This window comes from Coregonus lavaretus, assembly GCF_964263955.1.
Source record: "Coregonus lavaretus genome assembly, chromosome: 33".
In the NCBI taxonomy this organism is placed as follows: Eukaryota; Metazoa; Chordata; class Actinopteri; order Salmoniformes; family Salmonidae; genus Coregonus; species Coregonus lavaretus.
The window spans coordinates 7,448,438-7,470,132 of record NC_140020.1 but is presented as its reverse complement, the minus strand read 5'-3'; the positions used below and the strand labels follow the sequence as shown (position 1 = coordinate 7,470,132).

General features: G+C 42.0%; 1 protein-coding gene across 1 annotated transcript; it reads left to right on the top strand.

Annotated features, from left to right (window-relative positions):
• The first annotated feature begins 5,654 nt into the window (after positions 1-5,654).
• Positions 5,655-12,292, top strand: LOC311108344 (heat shock protein HSP 90-beta). Its single transcript, XM_084150976.1, has 12 exons — positions 5,655-5,894; positions 7,220-7,363; positions 7,467-7,673; positions 7,782-7,941; positions 8,120-8,253; positions 8,400-8,708; positions 8,901-9,066; positions 9,497-9,687; positions 10,107-10,254; positions 10,366-10,634; positions 11,265-11,598; positions 11,711-12,292. Exons 2-12 carry the CDS (start codon positions 7,220-7,222, stop codon positions 11,821-11,823), a joined length of 2,175 nt encoding a protein of 724 aa, XP_084007102.1. The 5' UTR covers positions 5,655-5,894; the 3' UTR covers positions 11,824-12,292.
• Positions 12,293-21,695: the final 9,403 nt, after the last annotated feature.

Sequence of the window (21,695 nt, the reverse complement as noted above, 5' to 3'; positions counted from 1 at the left end):
TGGGGCAGCGGGCATCATCCTTCAGTGCTTTATCTGGGGAGAGCATCAGCTCTGTTATGCATTCATCCACCTTAGGCATCTGGTCCAGCCCATGTTGTTTTGCGTCGCGCATGGCAGATAGCGTCCTACTGTCCTTGCCGGGGTGGGCAAGAGCCCGCGGATCAGCCCAGCATCTCTGAACCTCAGTAAAAAAAGCTGGTGAAGGTGGCACACTGAACGGTGTAGCTGCCGGGGTCTTCTTAAAGAATGGGTTAGCCTAGCTAAGGCCGTACGCAGGACAGCACGTAGTGAGGCAGAGCTTTATTCTGACTCTGTGTGATCAGAGTCTCGGAATGACTCCTCTGACCCACCTTTAGCGTTGAGACTGAATGGGTCCACAACACTGGTTGGCACCTCCTTCACCATGTTGGGCGTGTGTCTTCATCCTGGTCACTAAAGTGCCGGTTGGATGCCCGAGTGGACAGCAGGTCATCATCCGGCTATCTGAGTCCTTTGTTGCGTCACCCATGCTGTAGGGTGTGCTAAAGGGCCCCAACTCAGGGGGCTTGAAGGAACGCAAAAGCATTTTTAGCTGCTCTATCTCAGAGTATAAGGATTCGACCTTCCGAGTGAGGCTCTTATTTTTTTTACTTTTTTACCGGGGGGCACCATCGGTTTCGTGGGCTTTCCCTCTTTTCGAGGCCCTGGGTGGGTACTTGCGAACAACGCCGGACGCTAGTAATTTATCTGTGAAAACCAGGCCCTCAACTATGACTAGCCGCACTTCCTTCACCTTCACAGGCAGGATGGCGCAGTTAATGCAGGGGTCAGAAAGGGCCTCACGCAGGTGGCCAACGCCTAGGCAGGCGGGGCACATGTCATGACCATCTTCTACTTGTAGTTCAGCTCCACAAGAGGAGCAGCCATGCATGCCCAGCATCATGGAGATGTGCTGTTCTCTCAGCTCAGAATGTGAAGAAAAAATTAAATATAAATATAAAATATTTCTTATGCAATACACTGATTCATCAATTAACTGATATAATAGTAACCGGAGACTGTATACAACAGCTACCACAATACAAAGTAAGGGTAGAGAGCTACAATAATCTGGCGGGAGCATGCTAGTAATACCAGGGGAGGGAATACCAGGGGGAGGCAATCCGAATCTCACGTTTTATAGCTGGCTAGGCTAACAACCTTCCTAGATGTGGTTAGCTAGGGAAGTGACCCGTTCGAGTTTTAAATAGTCGAAGGATGACTAGTGCCCGGTGGCCTCGATAACGAGCACAGCAGTGGAGGATATCTTGACAAGGTTAGCACCAGAGTACGGTGGCCAACACACACGCTAGCTGGTAGGCTAAGTCAGCACAAGACAAGGAAGCCCAATATCCTCAGATAAAAAGGGATAAGTAGGGGAGAGCTGTCACACAGCCTTGGAGAGCGAATTTCGCACTATGACCCACAGGTCACAGGCTGTTGGTGACAGACTGACAGTACACACAACTCACACAGAGTTTAGCTTACCCTACTGGGACCTGGGAAGGTGCAATCCGAAAAACGGGAGCCGCGGAGCAGTCAACTTGCGCAATACGCTAAGGCAACTTTGCGATAAGAAATAAGAGACAGTGTGTGGTCTGACGTACGGTTTTATATGAACCGCGGGGCACGTCCTCCCACGCTGTCACGTCACCGGCGTAACTTTGTTGTTATTATTACTCTACCTGCGTGGAGCACGAGGGATATAATCCATACTCTCAACCGTACTGACGGTCTGAAAGGTATGAAGCAGAACCCACCATGTCAAACGAACAAAAAAGAGCTGATTGTATATGCTGCCAATGAGGGTGTCTGTGGCCATGTTTGAGAGCATCAAATCCATGATGCATTGTGGGTAATTGGTGACTAACTGACTGATCTACAAATAATAATGAGTAGTTATTTATGATGCAAGGTGATTTGTAGATCAGTCAGTCGCCTACACTGTCGGCTGCAATGTTGAACAAGCGCTGTGTCCTGCTGCACTCAGTGGAAACTGCAGTAAGCTGGGCCCCGGTCCGGATCCACCACTACTAACATTTATTACAAGTAATGATATAATTTATTTTCACATATTTTTCATAATCATGAATAATGGGCAGATGGACCAGAGTAGCATTGGATTGCAAACCTTTGATTTGTTTGATTGGAGAGACTTACAATGATGCATAAAGCCTCTTATTTGTTGGCAGACAACAGTCTCACAGTCCCTGGGTGCACGTTTTGGTTTTTGCCCTAGCACTACACAGCTGATTCGAATAACCAACTCATCATCAAGCTCTGATTATTTGAATCAGGGGAAACCTTGTTCTAAAGGACTACAATTCCCTACTGCTGCACTTCCTGTTGCGCAGCACACACAGCATGATTGCAATGCCACATGGGATAGGAGTTCTTTGCCTTCTTTTCTTTTGCCCTGTTGTTCTTCTTGCACCTTCTCGGTTCTTCTTTGGTCAGAGATGGTTGTCTTCGCTTTGGTTTGGACACTTTTGAATGGGTTGCATGAAATGTTCCTTATAATAACTCCTTTATTGAAAAATATTTATACTTCCACTATCAATCAATGAAAAAACAAATGCAAACCCTTTGGCCTGGTGCATTGGATGAGTAGCCCACATTGTACTGTCTGTAATGCTAGACTGGGTAGATATGGCCCCATGGGTGGACGAGAGCTAGGTAATGATGTGATGTGAGCATTTGCAGAATGACTTTGATTATTTGTGACAGTGAGATTACACCATGGATTACACATGTTGTGCATTGTACATCAAAAGCATTCATTTTGTTAACCCCCAGAAGAGGAGACTTCAGTTTAGTTTGCCTTTTGTAAAGTTATGATTGCAACATTGATGTGATAGGGATTTTTGAAAGTCAGGACAGTCCTTTTATAGTTGAAAAAAATACATGTTGTTGCATTATTTGACCTTAAAATGTACATTTAGGGGGAAATATTTGTTTTGGGAATATTCAAAATACTTTCAATATTATTTATTTCCATGTTGTCTCTATGCCTGGAAATGCCCTTGTCCGGAGCAAAAGATCCCAATTTCAAACTCACCAAAAACAAATACTATTCTAAAAACGGGCAAAAATGTATATTAACTGAGAATTGATAGTATGTAGTTACTTGCAATAGCCCCGTGCGACTTTAAAGAATATTTCTCTCAAAACTAAAAGATGTGTCCGGATGTGTCCGGAGATTTGGTTTACTCTGTCATATTAGTCTAAAATTAATCAGGAATGAGCAGGGTCAGCTATACCATAAGGACCCCTTATACATGTCCTCATTACATGTAGTGCAACAAGAACACTCATGGTCTGTAAAGTTCTCTACTTTTGATAGATTTAAACAAACAATATTGGAATCACTGTGGTCACAACCATAAACTGTCAACTCCATCAGCCTGATAGATTAAAATAGAATATGAATTTTGGTTCAAATATGTTACATTTAATTATTAGTTATTAGTTAGTTATATAGTTAATTAGGTTTTAGAGTCATAAAGAAACTGAGGGAAAACTAAATTGCTACTGTGTTTGCTACTTCACAACAGTGGTCATTCTTCTGTGAGCTGCTCCATGCAACAACCAGTTGAAAACTGCCAGCTCTTGATAATATTCCGCTGTAAGTAGGCTATGTGTGCGGCCCACATGTGAATATATTTCACGTAGTTTGCATTTGTGTAGGCTACTATGTGCATGATTTCTCTACTGTACTAACCACAGACTTTCTAAACCCAGAGAAGCAACATTCCGAGACTTCCGGATATGCATGCGAAACAGACCAAGCAGACAAGGCCGGGGTTTGGAGTTGAGAAGTCAATGAGGGAAGTGAAACATTCTTCCTTAGTTGTTAATTTTCTCTAAGTCTAAATGCACAACCTAGATTCGAGCTAATGTCTTAAGTAGTTGAAAATGTTATTACTCCAACCTCGTGAAAATGACAAACTCACACGCTTTCATTTTCGTCAAAAACAACTTTATATCTAAGGAGTGCCTTTGATTTGACGGCATGCACATGCGCAATTCGGCACGAGATGACCGTTAGACCCGATGGCGTGTTTCTGCGCATGTGCTTAGCTAGCCAACGTCGCCAAGGCATCGCCTAGAATTTGATGATCGGGGATTTCTATTGGATAAGCAGTTTCTGCCTATCTTCATACTGTACTGTCTTTGACTGTAATACATAATTGACACGGCATATACCTCTGCTACATTACTTTTATACACATCAGTGGATTAAGAAGTGAGTATAAGCAATGCCCACTGAAAAAAAGTGGGTACAGTATACCGCACACTGTACCTGCGTATAGCCTCCACCACACCACTGCTTCCTTGCCATTCTTTGTCTGTCACCTTCAGCAACGAGTTGTCTTTTCATTATAAGGCCTATAGCTACCTGTATTCATGTACGTTACAATTTGGTTACCATAGTATTTGTCTGTGTTTGGACAGTTTGTTTCTCATTTGTGGTAATCAGAGTAGCCTACTCTACTGCGCGACCAATGTGCACGACATCTGTGCCGCGAGGACTGCGTTTGACACTCACGTGACGTCACTTTGTAGGCGGGTTTTTCATGGAATGTGCTGGAAAAAACGAAGTACACCCAAAAGAGCTGACTGATATTCTTCCGTGAGAGTAAAAAGATCCATAATTTCCACTTTTTTATACATTTTATATGTGGCAATTTCTTACTGCACTGTCCGATTGATACAAAATGTGACATTATGGTTTTATATCATATATGTTTCCCCATTCACGGTGTCCACTACTAAATGATGAAGATTTGCTTTGAATAAAGCTGTAGTCTATCATCGTGCCATGTAATCAAAAGTCAAAAGCCGGCAGTTCAAACAACTATATATGTATTCCCTATCAAGTCAATAGACTTTCCCAAAGATATTTCAGATAATTTACAAACTATTCCACACGCTTGAGAATGCGAAGGCAATTCAAGTTTCAAATGTTAATGTCACATGTACAAGTACAGTGAAATGCCTTTCTTACAAACTCAAAACCCAACAATGTAATAATCAATAACAATGTAATACTAGAGAGAGAAAAAAACACGAGAAATAATAAGAAATATGAAGAACACAATAAGTAAGCGTACTATATACTGGGTCAGTTCAAATACCATATTTACAATGTGCAGGGATACTGGAGTGATAGAGGTAAGGTGACTTAAACAGAGTAGCAGCAGCTTGTATGTAAGTGGGAGTGCGTGTGTATAAATGTATGTGCATGTTATGTGTGAGTGAGCAGATGATGGAGTGAGTGTGTGTGTAGGGCCCTGTGAGTGTGCATAAAGACAAAAATATAAATAAAAAGGTAAATGGACCACTATGGATATAAGCTTTTAAGCTTTATTGTGTTATCCTTGATGATTTTCTTAAATTGTATGTGGAGGCGACACCGGCTGGAGCGCCCTTATGTATGTATTTAAAAAAAATTGTCTAATAATTTCAATCAATCAATACAAGGATACAAGGTTAACTCATAGTCCGTGTAGCTATTTCATGATGCAAATGGTTCATAATGGAAATGGATGAAGATCATCATAATGATAGAAAGGGAAAAAATAACTATCACTTCGATTAAGTTATTTATATTTATTTTAATGTGACAAGCATTTACATGCAATTTAACTTGAAAGTGTTTGGTTCCTTCATAATTGTTGGGAGATGCTGCACCCACTGATGCCGCAACAACACAGCTGCGGATGGATACGTCCGCACAACCAAACACACAAGAGGGTATAAAGATATCGGTCTTTTAAAAGGAAATCCCTTTCTATTTTCCTGCGTCAGAGAGCAGAGGGGACTGGAGATATTGGTAGCATTTTATTCAAGAGAAGTCAACGGAACAAATAAAGGTATATATTCACGTCTTAATAAGGCTTAAGCTCAGCCATGTACTTATATTGTTGGTTTTATGAAATCAGCGCTCAACTGAAGTATTCATCTTCATGTTGACTACAGTAACGCGTTGCCGTCTCTGGCTTGGTCCAGCGTCCATCAGTCGAGAATGTTCGATTCAGGAACTAACGTTACTGTAGCTAGTTTACAAACGTCTGTTACATTTTACGTAGCTACATAATAATTTAATTCGTATTCCGTACTTATACACTTAAGTTATCTAGCTGACGTTAACTACATTTTGCGGCAATTTTCAGTCACCACTCATTCGTCTCACCACACCTGATTCCGTCTTTCGTCCTAGATGTGTGTACTAGCTGAAGTTAGCTAGATTGGCTAACTTTTGGAAAAGCCAATTTCTAGGGTACGGTTAACGTTACTAAGTTAAGTTGGTGTATAACTGTTATCGTTAACAGGATTGGCTGTCGAACTAGCTACTGTCAACGTTTCGCTCAGCAGCCATTTCCTAGCTTTCATTTTCCGTCTGGCTAATGCAGCTAGCTAGCAGCGGGTAACATTAAATAGCTACACTGCATAGCTTCTGACACTTTGCAAATTGTTGCAGTGTCAATTTAGTGGCCATTTGAACTGCCCCGAAGTTGCAATTGGTTGTGCCATGCACCTTCTGAGTGTAGCTAATTAAACATTGTATGCAATGGTTGACCTTGTCCTTTATGACTCCAGTAACGTTAATTGTACATTCAGGCAGCATGACTTCGCGAGACAGTATGCTAGCTAACATTAGCTACTTCCTCGTGCATGTCTAGCATTGCGGAATCGTCACCTTCCACGATATTAGCGATTTGATATCCACGTGCGGACAAGTTTAAATTCGGTCAACGTTCTGGAAGTCAATTTGGCGTAGAATCCTTTATGGATTTCCAGAAATCCTTCCACCAACATTGTAAAACACGTGCTGGAGGGAACGTCCATTGTCTCAGGATGTCGCCATGTTGGCTGCTGGGTCCTCGACCTCCGGTAACTGGTTTATCACGAGGGAATGATTGGTAGAGAACACTTGTTAAGCCCCAAAATTGAGTTTCTTGTATTGATGCATAATTTTATAGTCAATTATGCTGTCAGATTGGCATGGCCATTAACCTTGCTAGATTTGTTGACTTTACTATGGAGGTGTTAAATGACTTACATTTGAACTGAAGGTAATGAAATCCCCTTGTTACTAACGGCACTAGATTATGCATAACATTGCTTAATTTAAATCTGTATTTACTATATTTGGGCATTTTTTCAGATTTCATAACATTGCTGCTTTTGCCCTCAGATGCCTGAAGAAATGCGCCAAGAGGAGGAGGCTGAGACCTTTGCCTTCCAGGCAGAAATCGCTCAGCTCATGTCCCTGATCATCAACACCTTTTATTCCAACAAGGAGATCTTCCTCAGGGAGTTGATTTCCAACGCCTCTGATGTAAGTGGGAGGGTTGTGGATTTTGCCCCATTTTGGATATGTAATAACACCCCTCCTTGGACTCAATAATGTTTTGACGATTACTTTGTTCAATGTCTTTCAGGCTTTAGACAAAATCCGATACGAAAGTCTGACAGACCCCACCAAGCTGGACAACGGCAAGGAACTGAAGATTGACGTCATCCCCAATGTGGAGGAGCGCACCCTGACCCTAATCGACACTGGAATTGGTATGACCAAAGCTGACCTCATCAACAACCTGGGTACCATCGCAAAGTCTGGCACCAAGGCCTTCATGGAGGCCCTGCAGGTATGTCCATTGGATTACAGAAATATTCACTAATATGCATTCAAATACTATTCAGATGAGCAGGGAGAGTGAACTTGTTGTGATGAATTATTTCCCCCTCTTTGCTAGGCTGGAGCTGACATCTCCATGATTGGGCAGTTTGGCGTGGGTTTCTACTCTGCCTACCTGGTGGCCGAGAGGGTGACTGTCATCACCAAGCACAACGATGATGAGCAGTACATCTGGGAGTCCTCAGCCGGAGGCTCATTCACAGTCAAGGTCGACAGTGGTATGTGTCCCACTCAATAAAAGCGGGGTGCGCACGACAGAACAATCGAAAAACAATAACATAAAGTACCTCTGCATTGTTTTTAGATGGTATAGTGGATCACAGGTGTTTTTACACTACGTGTCTTGTGGTGATGAAATGGGCAAATGGTTTTCTATGGTGTTTAATTAATTTCCAGGGGAGCCCATGTTGCGTGGAACTAAGGTGATTCTCCACATGAAGGAGGACCAGACTGAGTATGTTGAGGAGAAGCGGGTCAAGGAGGTGGTCAAGAAGCACTCTCAATTCATTGGATATCCCATCACCCTCTTCGTGAGTATATGTATGGGAGTATTTGACTGAAGTGTGATTAGTTACTATTTTATGTAGACGTGGTTGAGGATACAATAGTAAGGGAAAGTTTGACCTTTTTATTGAAGGATTCAAATAACTAAATTGCTCCCTTTGTTTCTGTGCAGGTTGAGAAGGAGCGTGAAAAGGAGATCAGCGACGATGAGGCTGAGGAGGAGGAGAAGGCAGAGAAGGAGGAGAAAGAGGAAGCTGAAGACAAGCCCAAGATCGAGGATGTGGGCTCTGATGACGAGGAGGACTCCAAAGACAAGGACAAGAAAAAGACCAAGAAGATCAAGGAGAAGTACATTGACCAGGAGGAGCTGAACAAGACCAAGCCCATCTGGACAAGGAACCCCGACGACATCACCATGGAGGAGTACGGAGAGTTCTACAAGAGCCTGACCAACGACTGGGAGGAACACCTGGCTGTCAAGGTACTAACAATCAAAATTATTTCCCATGTAGGCCTGGATGGCCTGTTCCCAGATCTGTTTGTGATGTGTAGCCAACTCCTATGGTCATGAATGACTGTGGGAATAGCTATACAGCACACAGATCTGAGAACAGGATAAGGTGATGTGAGTGTATTGGTGTTTAGTAACTCTCCTGCTTCTTCCCCTCTGCAGCACTTCTCAGTGGAGGGCCAGCTGGAGTTCCGTGCCCTGCTCTTTATCCCCCGCCGCGCACCCTTCGACCTCTTTGAGAACAAGAAGAAGAAGAACAACATCAAGCTGTACGTCAGGAGGGTCTTCATCATGGACAGCTGTGAGGAGCTCATCCCAGAGTACCTGAGTAAGTAACCCAGTCTACGCTGCTTTCTTTCAGTCTCGGCATTGTCTAAAGATCCAAAATGGCTGTGATTTTTGTCCCCTGGGGTGTAGTCATTCCACCCACTTTAAAATGTTTCTTAAACGGAAGCAAATGAAACTGAGGGACCAATAGAAACTCACTTTAGTTCTTAAATGGTCAACGGTTTCTGTAATGCATACACCCCTGGCCACAGACTATTTCAGTGCTACTGAATGCAAAGACATCGCTGTCTCACGAATGGGTTTATTCACATTTAGGCTAATGGCGAGGGCTGACGATGCTGCTCTGAAATGGTTGGCTACTAGTCTGTTCTCTTAAGCCTACTCATGATGTATATTAATTGTTTTACACACTGAAGTTCTTTCTGTATTAAAGTGAAATTTTAATACATGTCTGTCTTCTCCCCCTACAGACTTTGTGCGTGGTGTGGTAGACTCTGAGGATCTCCCCCTGAACATCTCCCGAGAGATGCTGCAGCAGAGCAAGATCCTCAAGGTGATCCGCAAGAACATCGTCAAGAAGTGTATGGAGCTGTTTGGTGAGCTGGCAGAGGACAAGGAGAACTACAACAAGTTCTACGATGGATTCTCCAAGAACCTCAAGGTGACTCATTGCATATGTCAGGAGATGGGTAGGAACTTGAAACAGAATCTTATCTTTTGAACAAAGATTTTTGCTGCTAATAATTCAACTTGTCCTCTCCCACAATTGCTGTCATCTGGTGTTCTTCAGTGATTCACCGTGGAATAAACAAAGGTTTACCTCACCGTGGATTAAACAAAGTTTGACCTAGAGTAGATTCCTTTCTAGCAATGTAGTTTGCCCAATATCTTAATTGAAATATTAGCGAGATCTTGCTCCTCATACCCTGTAGGGCTAGTTTCTGGACTGTGTTCCAAACCAGTATCCAGCCTATATAAGCTAAATGAGTGCATAAAACGAACTTCCCCAGGCAGTAGTTTAATGTGTAGTGGTCTCGTATTGACTACCAGGTTATACTAATGGTAATTGTTTCTCTACAGCTGGGCATCCACGAGGACTCCCAGAACCGCAAGAAGCTGTCTGAGCTGCTGCGCTACCACAGCTCTCAGTCCGGAGACGAGCTGACCTCCCTCACAGAGTACCTCACCCGCATGAAGGACAACCAGAAATCCATCTACTACATCACTGGTGGGTCTAGTTAGACATTCAGCCCCAATAACGTAGAGCTCCAAACCCAGTGGCAGACAGTGAATCACTTAGACCCAGAAGGTGACTGACATTACATTGTTTTTTTTTTAGGCGAGAGCAAGGACCAGGTGGCCAACTCCGCCTTTGTGGAGCGCGTGCGCAAGCGTGGCTTTGAGGTCCTGTACATGACGGAGCCCATCGACGAGTACTGCGTCCAGCAGCTGAAGGAGTTTGATGGCAAGACCCTTGTCTCCGTGACCAAGGAGGGCCTGGAGCTGCCGGAGGACGAGGAGGAGAAGAAGAAGATGGATGAGGACAAGACAAAGTTTGAGAACCTCTGCAAGCTCATGAAGGAGATCCTGGACAAGAAAGTAGAGAAGGTAGGTGACTGGAACAACCTGTGATTTCTGCAATTATTTAACCATTAATTTAATAAATTTCTGGTATTTGTGCTCTATTTTGGAGAGCGTATCACAGTTGACGTTTTACTTTTATTTCTGGTTGTGAACAGGTGCCCTAGTTCATCATTAGCTAATATTGATCCTGGTGAGTCCATTGTCAATGTAGCCTGAAGTGGGCCTGTCCTGTTGGGCTCCCGTGGTGTGTTGTGACGCTAACCTGGCTTTGGCATTGACTTGAACGGGAATGCCCAATGTGCTGTAGTTTTTGTCCCCAGGTGTTCGTGTGGCATTACCCAGAGACTCTAGAAGACATTGTGAATTTGTGACGCAGCATTCATTTAGTGGTGGTGACTGCTTGTGGCGATAATGTTCTAACACTGACACACCCTCATTCAGACTTGAGAATTTGCCTGTTTCTGACTACATTTAGGATGTTGTGCTATTTGAGTGAAATCTAACAAGACTTTCCTGCACGATATTTAACTGGATTTTGTCCATTTTTAAAACTCATCTTTTGAATATAAATTAAACTTGCCTACACAGGTTCTTGCCGAACTAATCTCCCATGCTGTTACCTTGTGAACGAACACTCTGCTTGGTGTTCCCCAGGTGACCGTGTCAAACAGGCTGGTGTCGTCGCCCTGCTGCATCGTGACCAGCACGTATGGCTGGACGGCCAACATGGAGAGGATCATGAAGGCCCAGGCCCTGAGGGACAACTCCACCATGGGCTACATGATGGCCAAGAAACACCTGGAGATCAACCCAGACCACCCCATCGTGGAGACCCTGAGGCAGAAGGCTGACCTGGACAAGAACGACAAGGCGGTGAAGGACCTGGTTATCCTGCTTTTCGAGACCGCACTGCTCTCCTCTGGCTTCAGCCTGGACGACCCTCAGACTCACTCCAACCGCATCTACAGGATGATCAAGCTGGGCCTGGGTGAGGATGCACTCGCAACTAGCGGGGGGGGAACTGTTCTCTAAAGGGGGTCTTAGTTGATTATAATGGAAATGTAGGCTGGATCTCATGTCCCTTCCTCCTTCCCCTCCAGGAATCGATGATGACGAAGTGATCCCTGAGGAGCCCACCTCTGCACCCGCCCCAGATGAGATCCCACCTCTAGAGGGAGACGATGACGCTTCACGCATGGAGGAAGTGGATTAAATACCACTTAAAATCTACCCCTTATATAGCCTCACGTTTTTCCAATCGAACATGTTTATTTGCCCTTTTTAAACGGGTAACCTGGTCAGTGTCCTTTATGGTATAAAAGTCTTAACTCATGCTGTCCAGTCGACCAGTGTTGCTCTCTTGTCTTGAGCCTTCAGCAAAAATTCTAGAAATGCGGTTCATTTTTGTTGTACAAGCTGTATGTAATAGTTAATGGTGGGCAACGCATCTGAAAAAAACAGTACCCTGTTGCACTGAGTTTTAAATATTGGACTGGTAGATGTGTGTGAACAATGGGAAATGGAACATTCCATTACTAACACGGTGTTGGGTTGGTTCTTATGTGCAACATAACATGCACGCTGCATGGAGCGTTGACTGCAAGGTTCCTTTGCCTGAGTCCAGACCTGTCTGTATTCAGTCTTTGTTTTGCAGAAATTAAAAGATGTAATACCTTAAACGATCTAATTTGCTGCCTGGACTACTTTGTTCTTCCAAACATTAGAAACTGTTCACCTGTCATATCCATCAACCACTAGGTGTCCCTGTTTCTCTAGTTAAACCTAGTCCTTCACAATTAGGCTTATCAGTGGCAAGGAAGGTACATGACTTGTTTGGACAGTTGACGCCGGTCCCTAAGCTACTGCATTTATCACGGAAAATCTAACTTTGTATTTTTGGCTTTATAGTGGATTCTTTTATCTTGACTACAGAACATTGACACATGCAGATGCTGGAGATGGAGGTTTCATTAGTGGTAAATTACCCCTTTTCTATGCAGCAATCCGTTGAGGCTTACTCCTCACCCATTTCAGGATTGGCCTGGAGAAATGTAACAATTCATAGACTGCTAGATGCAAGGCCTGACCATCCATGATATCAATTATAGTTTGAACCATGATGAGGCTAGTGTTTAGACGGCGTAAAACAAGCATTGGCTTCTGGTGGGGTACGACAGTTGAACGAGGCAACAGCGTTATTCTTTAAGAATCACTGGGTACAAACAGTGCCTTCGGAAAGTATCCAGACCCCTGTGACTTTCCCCACATTTTGTTACTTTACAGGTTTGTTCCAAAAGTGTTTTGTTTTTATCCCTCAAATCTACACAATACCCCATAAAGCAGAAACAGGCTTTTATAAATTTTTGCTAATTTATAAAAAATTAACCTGAATGATCACAACTACAAGTATTCAGACCATTCAATCAGTACTTTGTTGAAGCAGCATCGAGTCTTTGGTATGACGCTACAAGCTTGGCACACCTGTATTTGAGGAGTTTCTCATCTCTGCAGATCCTCAAGCTCTGTCAGGTTGGATGGGGAGCGTTGCTGCACAGCTATTTTCAGGTCCCCAGAGATGTTCGATCGGGTTCAAGTCCATGCTCTGGCTGGGCCACTCAAGGACATTTAGAGACTTGTCCCGAAGCCACTCCTGCGTTGTCTTGGCTGTGTGCTTAGGGTTGCCCCAGTCTGAGGTCCTGAGTGCTCTGGAGCAGGTTTTCATCAAGGATCTCTCCGTACCTTGCTCAGTTCATCTTTGCCTCATTCCTGACTAGTCTCCCTGCCGCTGAAAAACATTCCCACAGCATGATGCTTCACCTTAGGGATGGTGCCAGGTTTCCTCCAGATGTGATGCTTGGCATTCTGGCCAAAGAGTTCAATTTTGGTTCATCAGACCAGAGAATCTTATTTCTCATAGTCTTTAGGTACCTTTTGGCAAACTCCATGCGGGCTGTTGTGCTTTTTACTGAGGAGTGGCTTCAGTCTGGCCACTCTACCATAAAGGCCTGATTCAGGGAGTGCTGCAGAGATGGTTGTCCTTCTGGAAGGTTCTCCCATCTGCACAGAGGAACTCTAGAGCTCTGTCAAGAGTGACCATCGGGTTCTTGGTCACCTCCTTGACCAAGGCCCTTCTCCCCCAATTGCTCAGTTTGGCTGGGCGGCCAGCTCTAGGAAGAGTCTTGGTGGTTCCAAACTTCTTCCATTTAAGAATGATGGAGGCCACGTTGTTCTTGGGGACGTTCAATGCTGCAGACATGTTTTGGTACCCTTCCCCAGATCTGTGCCTCGACACAATCCTGTCTCTGAGCTCTACGGACAATTCCTTCGACCTCATGGCTTGGTTTTTGCTCTGACATGCAGTCAACTGTGGGACCTTATATAGACAGGTGTGTGCCTTTCCAAATCATGTCTAATCAATTGAATTTACCACAGGTGGACTCCAATGAAGTTGTAGAAACATCTCAAAGATGATCAATGGAAACAGGATGCACCCGCGCTCAATTTTGAGTCCCATAGCAAAGGGTCTGAATACTTATGTAAATAAAGTATTTGTTTTTTATTTCGAATACATTTGCCTAAGTTTAAAAACAAAACTTTTCGCTTTGTCATTATGGGGTATTGTGTGTAGATTGCTGAGAAAAAAATATTGAATCCATTTTAGAATAAGGCCGTAACGTAACAAAATGTGGAAAAAGTCAAGGGGTCTGAATACTTTCCGAAGGCACTGTAAATCAGTGGAAGTAGCAACTGCAGATTGCCCTTTTAAGTTAGACCTTGCATAAAACTGTCTAGAATATAGGTTTTCAACTTGAACCATAATGGTAGTGGTTCGCACCCTGTGAATGTCTGTTGCCACTCAAGGCATTAACCCACAAAGATATGTTTCGAGGTTACGGGTTATTCATCAATCAGTGAGATGCATGAAAAAGTCAAGGTGAATTCTTTGAAATCACATGGTTTATAGTATAAAGCAGAGACCTAGTGAGGGGGTGGTGATAAAGGTAGATTTGCAGTTTTCAGCTATTGTATGGAGGAAATGTGTTAACTTGTGTGGGTGTCTTATTCACCCCTGACCCCTTCCACTTCTCAGTCATCCTGATACTGAGTGGTCTCACCAAGCGAGGGACTTGCACAATCGTGTCAACAGAAACACGATGCTAGGCTACTATAAATATCAGAGGAGTGAAAAGATCAGAACGCAGTAGTAGATTTTTAGACGTTTGAATTTGCCTTCTCTTTTACCACTGCAACTAGAGATTTCACATGTAGTAAAGATTTAACTCATGTGACTTCAGGTTCAACAAATGACTTCCTGTGGAACTTGTTCTTCTAAAGATATGTGGTTGTTGTCTTCATTCTTCATACTCTTAGTGGTGACAAAATATGTCCCCAAGTAGGAGGTGATATGTTCATTCACACTGTACCACACCTCCCTACATGATCTATAGAAATTATAAATCATGATCTGATTAAAGAAATGTCCTCATGGGGGTGATGAAGGTCAATTGTGTCGGGCAATTGAGCACACTGGTCGATTCTGAATGGGGTGATTAAAAAAACTGCTCAATGTAACGTGTGTGATATTTGCTTTACAGTAAATTGAAACCACGAGATGCAATAAGGAACACAACTTTCACCACACAAGATTACAATCGGTCTTTGTCAATGTCCACCGTATCTGTCACTGCAGCTCTCGTGCACAATACCAGTGTTGTATTTCCGTTTCCATTACATTATGAGCCCTGAGAATGAGTAGACCAACAGAGTGACAGGATAGAGAATCTAAATAGAATAGCTTAATGATATCAGAGATTACTATCTTCAATATCTGAAGGGAGAAATATTTGTTTACGCACGCTCATAAGTTGTCTAAACATCACAGACAGGAAATCGATCAACCCTAAAGAAGAAGGTGGAATTCAGATGACATAACTGGAGAGGTGACCTAAAATAAACGACGAGAACTGGACCCACCAACTAATAACCTTTCCAGTTGGGTGGAGGGGGATGTAGAACATTACACAGAGGCATAACACTTCATATCTGTTTTGTTCCACTACTACAGTAAGCGTTATCACCAGTTAACCCTTTCCTGCCACTCACAGTGAAAGCTTGTAGTGACTGGTTGGTTTCCCCAGGAGTGGGAAGGTTGACTGAGGGTTGAGTGTGTAGCCTTTTGCTCCTTTACACCAGTGAAGAGAAGCATGGAGATGCCCACGTCTTCACACACTGATCCGGACAGTTTGGGAGTAGGTGGTGTTGTAATGACAGCCCAGGGGGAAGTTCCCCATATGGCTGTGTGTATTTCACACTGATTAGATATCACACAATACCATAATAGCTTCAACTCAACAACACACACTAACAGACAACTTCTGGAGAAGATCATCATTCTGTTCTCTGGTAATTTATAGTTTAATATCAAGAGGTCATGACCTTTTAAAGGTCAATAATCAATATGTGCAAGAGGAAATAATGTATCAGTGTAGTCAGCCCCCCTAGGTCACAGCTACATCTCATAGCACCCTCTGACCTTTTCACACAAAAAAACAACCCATTCAAGGTGGAAATTACACATACATCCATTCCAAGTGTTAACTTCATATATTTACATTAATTTAAATGTTGTTTTAATTATCAATCCAGCCTACTAGTTGAACTACTACAATGATAAAAACAGAAAGTACTGGTTACATTGCATTTCTGTTGTAAGCATTCAGGAGTTCTAAGCCAAACCCCAAGCCTGTCCAATCAATCCTTCACATTCTTAAGAGAGCATCAACCACCATCACCATCCATTCAGGCCACATTAAAACATTCACACATCAAAAAGCAGCTCTCCTGAAAATGAGCACATCATTACAGACAGATAAAAATGTTTATGACTCCATCATAAGAAACACGTACTGTATGCGACTATGCTCCATGTGTCCAAAAAGGTTACAGTTTCAGATGAAGCCAAAGATCCAAAAGACACATGTTTACATTGCATTCTTCCCTAAGTCACTCCCCCGGGCAACATTGAAGGCTATGTAAAAACCATTGAATTATCATGAATATGCCACGTCCCATGACCCATTCTATGACATTTGCTTTGCTACTAGTCCTTTACAGTTGTTTTAACTGTAGTCCTTGTCTAGACCAGATAGAGGTGGGGCCAACCGTCTATTCAAACATCACCATTAAACCAACTGACATTTCAACAAAGGTGTTAAGCTAACGCAAACAGAACATAAAAATATGACATTTGTAAAGCCTATACATAGAACATTAATATTGTTTTGAGTCATATTCATCTAAAGTGTTACAGCAAGAGCAGATGGACTTATGGACCATAGTTAATGACAGAGTGCTGTATATTTGAATGTTTTATATTTGAACTTCATGAAGTGATTGCTGTTTGACAAATCAACACCATTCATTGACAGGGACTGTACACACTATGCCCTAAGGGTGATTACTGACTATGGCTTGTTTGAATACAAATTCCAATCTTGATAATCCAGAACAACTGGTCCATGTCCTGTTCCAAATTACACACTGAGTGTACAAAACATTATGAACGCCTACTCTTTCCATGACAGAATGACCAGGTGAATGCTATGATCTCTTATTGACGTCACTTATTAAATCCACTTCAATCAGTGTAGATGAAGGGGAGGAGACAGGTTAAAGAAGGATTTTTAGGCCTTGAGAGAACTGAGACATGGATTGTGTATGTGTGCTATTCAGAGAGTGAATGGGCAAGACAAAATATTTAAGTGCCTTTGAACGGGGTCTGGTAGTAGGTGCCAGGCGCACCGGTTTGTGTCAAGAACTGCAACGCTTCTGGGTTTTTCACGCTCAACAGTTTCTCGTGTGTATCAAGAATGGTCCACCACCCAAAGGACATCAGCCAACTTGACACAACTGTGGGAAGCATTGGAGTCAACATGGGCCAGCATCCCTGTGGAACGCTTTTGACACCATGTTGAGTCCATGCCCTGATGAATTGAGGCTGTTCTGAGGGAAAAAGGGGGGGGGGGTGCAACTCAATATTATTAAGATGTTCTTAATGTTTTGTACACATGTATGTATGTATATACACTCATATATAAATATATATGCACAGATACAGTACCAGTCAAAAGTTGACACACCACATTCCAGGGTTTTTCTTTATTTTTTAAAACTATTTTCTACATTGTAGAATGACAGTGAAGACATCAAAACTATGAAATAACACACATGGGATCATGTTGTAACCAAAAATAGTGTTAAACAAAACAAATATATTTTATTTTTGAGATTCTTCAAAGTAGCAACCCTTTGCCTTGATGACAGCTTTGCAAACTCTTGGCATTCTCTCAACCAGCTTCATGAGGTAGTCACCTGGAATGCATTTCAATTAACAGGTGTTCCTTGTTAAAAGTTAATTAGTGGAATTTCTTTCCTTCTTAATGCGTTTGAGCCAATCAGTTGTGTTGTGACAAGGTAGAGCTGGTATACAGAAGATAGCCCTATTTGGTAAAAGACCCAAGTCCATATTATGGCAAGAACAGCTCATCATTTGGTTTCAACAGGAGAATGACCCAACACACCTCCAGGCTGTGTAAGGGCTATTTGACCAAGAAAGAGAGTGATGGAGTGCTGCATCAGATGACCTGGCCTCCACAATTACCCGACCTCAACCCAATTGAGATGGTTTGGGATGAGTTGGACTGCAGAGTGAAGGAAAAGCAGCCAACAAGTGCTCAGCATATGTGGGAACTCCTTCAAGACTGTTGGAAAAGCATTCCTCATGAAGCTGGTTAAGAGAATGCCAAGAGCGCGCAAAGCTGTCATCAACGCAAAGGGTAGCTAATTTGAAGAATCTAAAATATATTTAGATTTTTTTAACCCTTTTTTGGTTACTACATGATTCCATTGGTGTTATTTCATAGTTTTGATGTCTTCACTATTATTCTACAATGTCGGAAATTGTAGAAATTATGAAAAACCCTTGAATGAGTAGGTGTGTCCAAACTTTTGACCGGTACTGTATGTATGTATATATATATATTTTTTTGTCATTTAGCAGACGCTCTTATCCAGAGCGACTTACAGTTAGTGAGTGCATACATTTTCCATTTAAACATATATAGCGAATCAATTAATGATAATTAGTGTAAATTAGCCAAACAAATATATATACATAGCGCCAATTAATTTGCCTGGCTAAGCGAACTGGAAGTCCTCCCCGTGGTCTGGGTCAGCCAGGCCACTTAATGAATGCCACAATACTTCAAAAACTAACATACAGTATAAAGATTTATGGCATTTATGCTAATCAAATATGTCAATATGGTTTGCTAAGTTGAATCCTAAACTAACAAAGCAGAGAGCAAATAATTGTGCAGGCTGATTGTTCCAAAAGCTGAAGTTCGAATCATTCCGTCTGGCTGCAACTCTTGCTGGCATTTGACAGTAAATTGTCTTTTGCATGACCAACGTTAGTGCGTCCTATTCAAAAATAAGATGGGCATCTTGAATACTGCTTGATAAGCATCTGTTGACCTAACTAACATATATATATATATATATATATATATATATATACACACAAACACATACAGTACCAGTCAAAAGTTTGGACACACCTACTCATTCAATGGTTTTTCTTTATTTTTACATTGTGGAATAATAGTGAAGACATCAAAAATATGAAATAACACATATTGAATCATATAGTAAACAAACAAAGTATTAAACAAATCAAATAGCCACCCTTTGCCTTGATGACAGCTTTGCACACTCTTGGAATTATTTCAACCAGCTTCACCCGGAATGCTTTTCCAACAGTATTGAAGGAGTTCCCACATATGCAGAGCACTTGTTGGCTGCTTTTCCTTCACTCTGCCGTCCGACTCATCCCAAACCATCTCAATTGGTATGAGGTTGGGGGATTGTGGAGGCCAGGTCATCTGATGCAGCACTCCATCACTCTCCATCTTGGTCAAATAGCCCTTACACAGCCTGGAGGTGTGTTGGGTCATTGTCCTGTTGAAAAACAAATGATAGTCCCACTAAGCCCAAACCAGATGGGATGGCGTATCGCTGCCGAATGCTGTGGTAGCCATGCTGGTTAAGTGTGCCTTGAATTCTAAATAAATCACAGTGTCACCAGCAAAGTACCCCCACACCATAACATCTCCTCCTCCATGCTTTACAGTGGGAACTATACATGCGGAGGTTAATCTGTTTACCCACACTGTGTCTCACAAAGACACAGCGGTTGGAACCAAAAATCTCAAATTTGGACTCCAGACCAAAGGACACATTTCCACCGGTCTAATGTCCATTGCTTGTGTTTCTTGGTCCAAGCAGGCCTCTTCTTCTTATTGGTGTCCTTTAGTAGTGGTTTCTTTGCAGCAATTTGACCATGAAGGCCTGATTCACACAGTCCCCTCTGAACAGTTGATGTTGAGATGTGTCTGTGACTTGAACTCTGTGAAGCATTTATTTGGACTGCAATTTCTAAGGCTGGTAACTCTAATGAACTTATGCTCTGCAGCAGAGGTAACTCTGGGTCTTCCATTCCTGTGGCGGTCCTCATGAGAGCCAGTTTCATCATAGCGCTTGATGGTTTTTGCGACTGCACTTGAAGAAACATTCACATTTCTTGACATTTTCCGGTTTTACTGACCTTCATGTCTTAAAGTAATGATGGACTGTCGTTTCTCTTTGCTTATTTGAGCTGTTCTTGCCATAATATGGACTTGGTCTTTTACCAAATATGGCTATCTTCTGTATACCCACCCTACCTTGTCACAACACAACTGATTGGCTCAAACACATTAAGAAATTCCACAAATTAACTTTCATGAAGGCACACCTGTTAATTGAAATGCATTCCAGGTGACTACCTCATGAAGCTGGTTGAGAGAATGCCAAGAGTGTGCAAAGCTGTCATCAATGCAAAGGGTGGCTATTTGAAGAATCTCAAATATAAAATATATTTTGATTTGTTTAACACTTTTTTGGTTACATGTGTTATTTCATAGTTTTGATGTCTTCACTATTATTCTACAATGTAAGAAAATAGTAAAAATAAAGAAAAACCCTTGAATGAGTAGGTGTGTCCAAACCTTTGACTGGTAGTGTGTGTGTGTATATATATATATATATATATATATATATATATATATATATATATATATATATATATATATATATATATATATATATATATATATATATATATATATATATATATATATATATATATATATAAAAAATAATCGCCCAACATCAATGCCCGACCTCAATAATGCTCTTGTGGCTGAATGGAAGCAAGTCCCTGCAGCAATGTTCCAACATCTAGTGGAAAGCCTTCCCAGAAGACTGGAGGCTGTTATAGCAGCAAAGGGGGGACCAAATCCATATTAATGCCCATGATTTTGGAATGAGATGTTCGACGAGCAGGTGTCCACATACTTTTGGTCATATATATATATATATATATATATATACACACACATACATACATACATACATACATTACACACGTATGTATTGTGTATATATCAAGTGTGTGTGTGATATATATATATATATATATATATATATATATATAGTGCATTCGGAAAGTATTCAGACCCCTTGACTTTTTCCACATTTTGTTACGTTACAGCCTTATTCTAAAATTGATTAAATAAAATGTTCAATCTACACACAATACCCTATAATGACAAAGCGAAAACAGGTTTAGACATTTTTGCATATTTAATTTTTTTTTAATAAACAGAAATACTTTATTTACTTTAGTATTCAGACCCTTTGCTATCAGACTAGAAATTGAGCTCAGGTGCATCCTGTTTCAATTGATCATTCTTGAGATCAATGGACACACCTGTCTATATAACACACCTGTCTATATAAGGTCCCACAGTTGACAGTGGATGTCAGAGCAAAAACCAAGCCATGAGGACGAAGGAATTGTCAGTCGAGCTCCGAGACAGGATTGTGTCGAGGGGAAGGGTACCAAAAAAAATTCTGCAGCATTGAAGGTCCCCAAGAACACAGTGGCCTCAATAATTCTTAAATGGAAGAAGTTTGGAACCACCA

Coding starts and splice junctions, on each gene's coding strand:
- LOC311108344 (XM_084150976.1), top strand. CDS start 7,220: ATGCCTGAAGAAATGCGCCAAGAGGAGGAGGCTGAGACCTTTGCCTTC. Junction 9,688..10,106: donor GATTCTCCAAGAACCTCAAG/GTGACTCATTGC, acceptor GTTTCTCTACAG/CTGGGCATCCACGAGGACTC. Junction 10,635..11,264: donor TGGACAAGAAAGTAGAGAAG/GTAGGTGACTGG, acceptor GGTGTTCCCCAG/GTGACCGTGTCAAACAGGCT.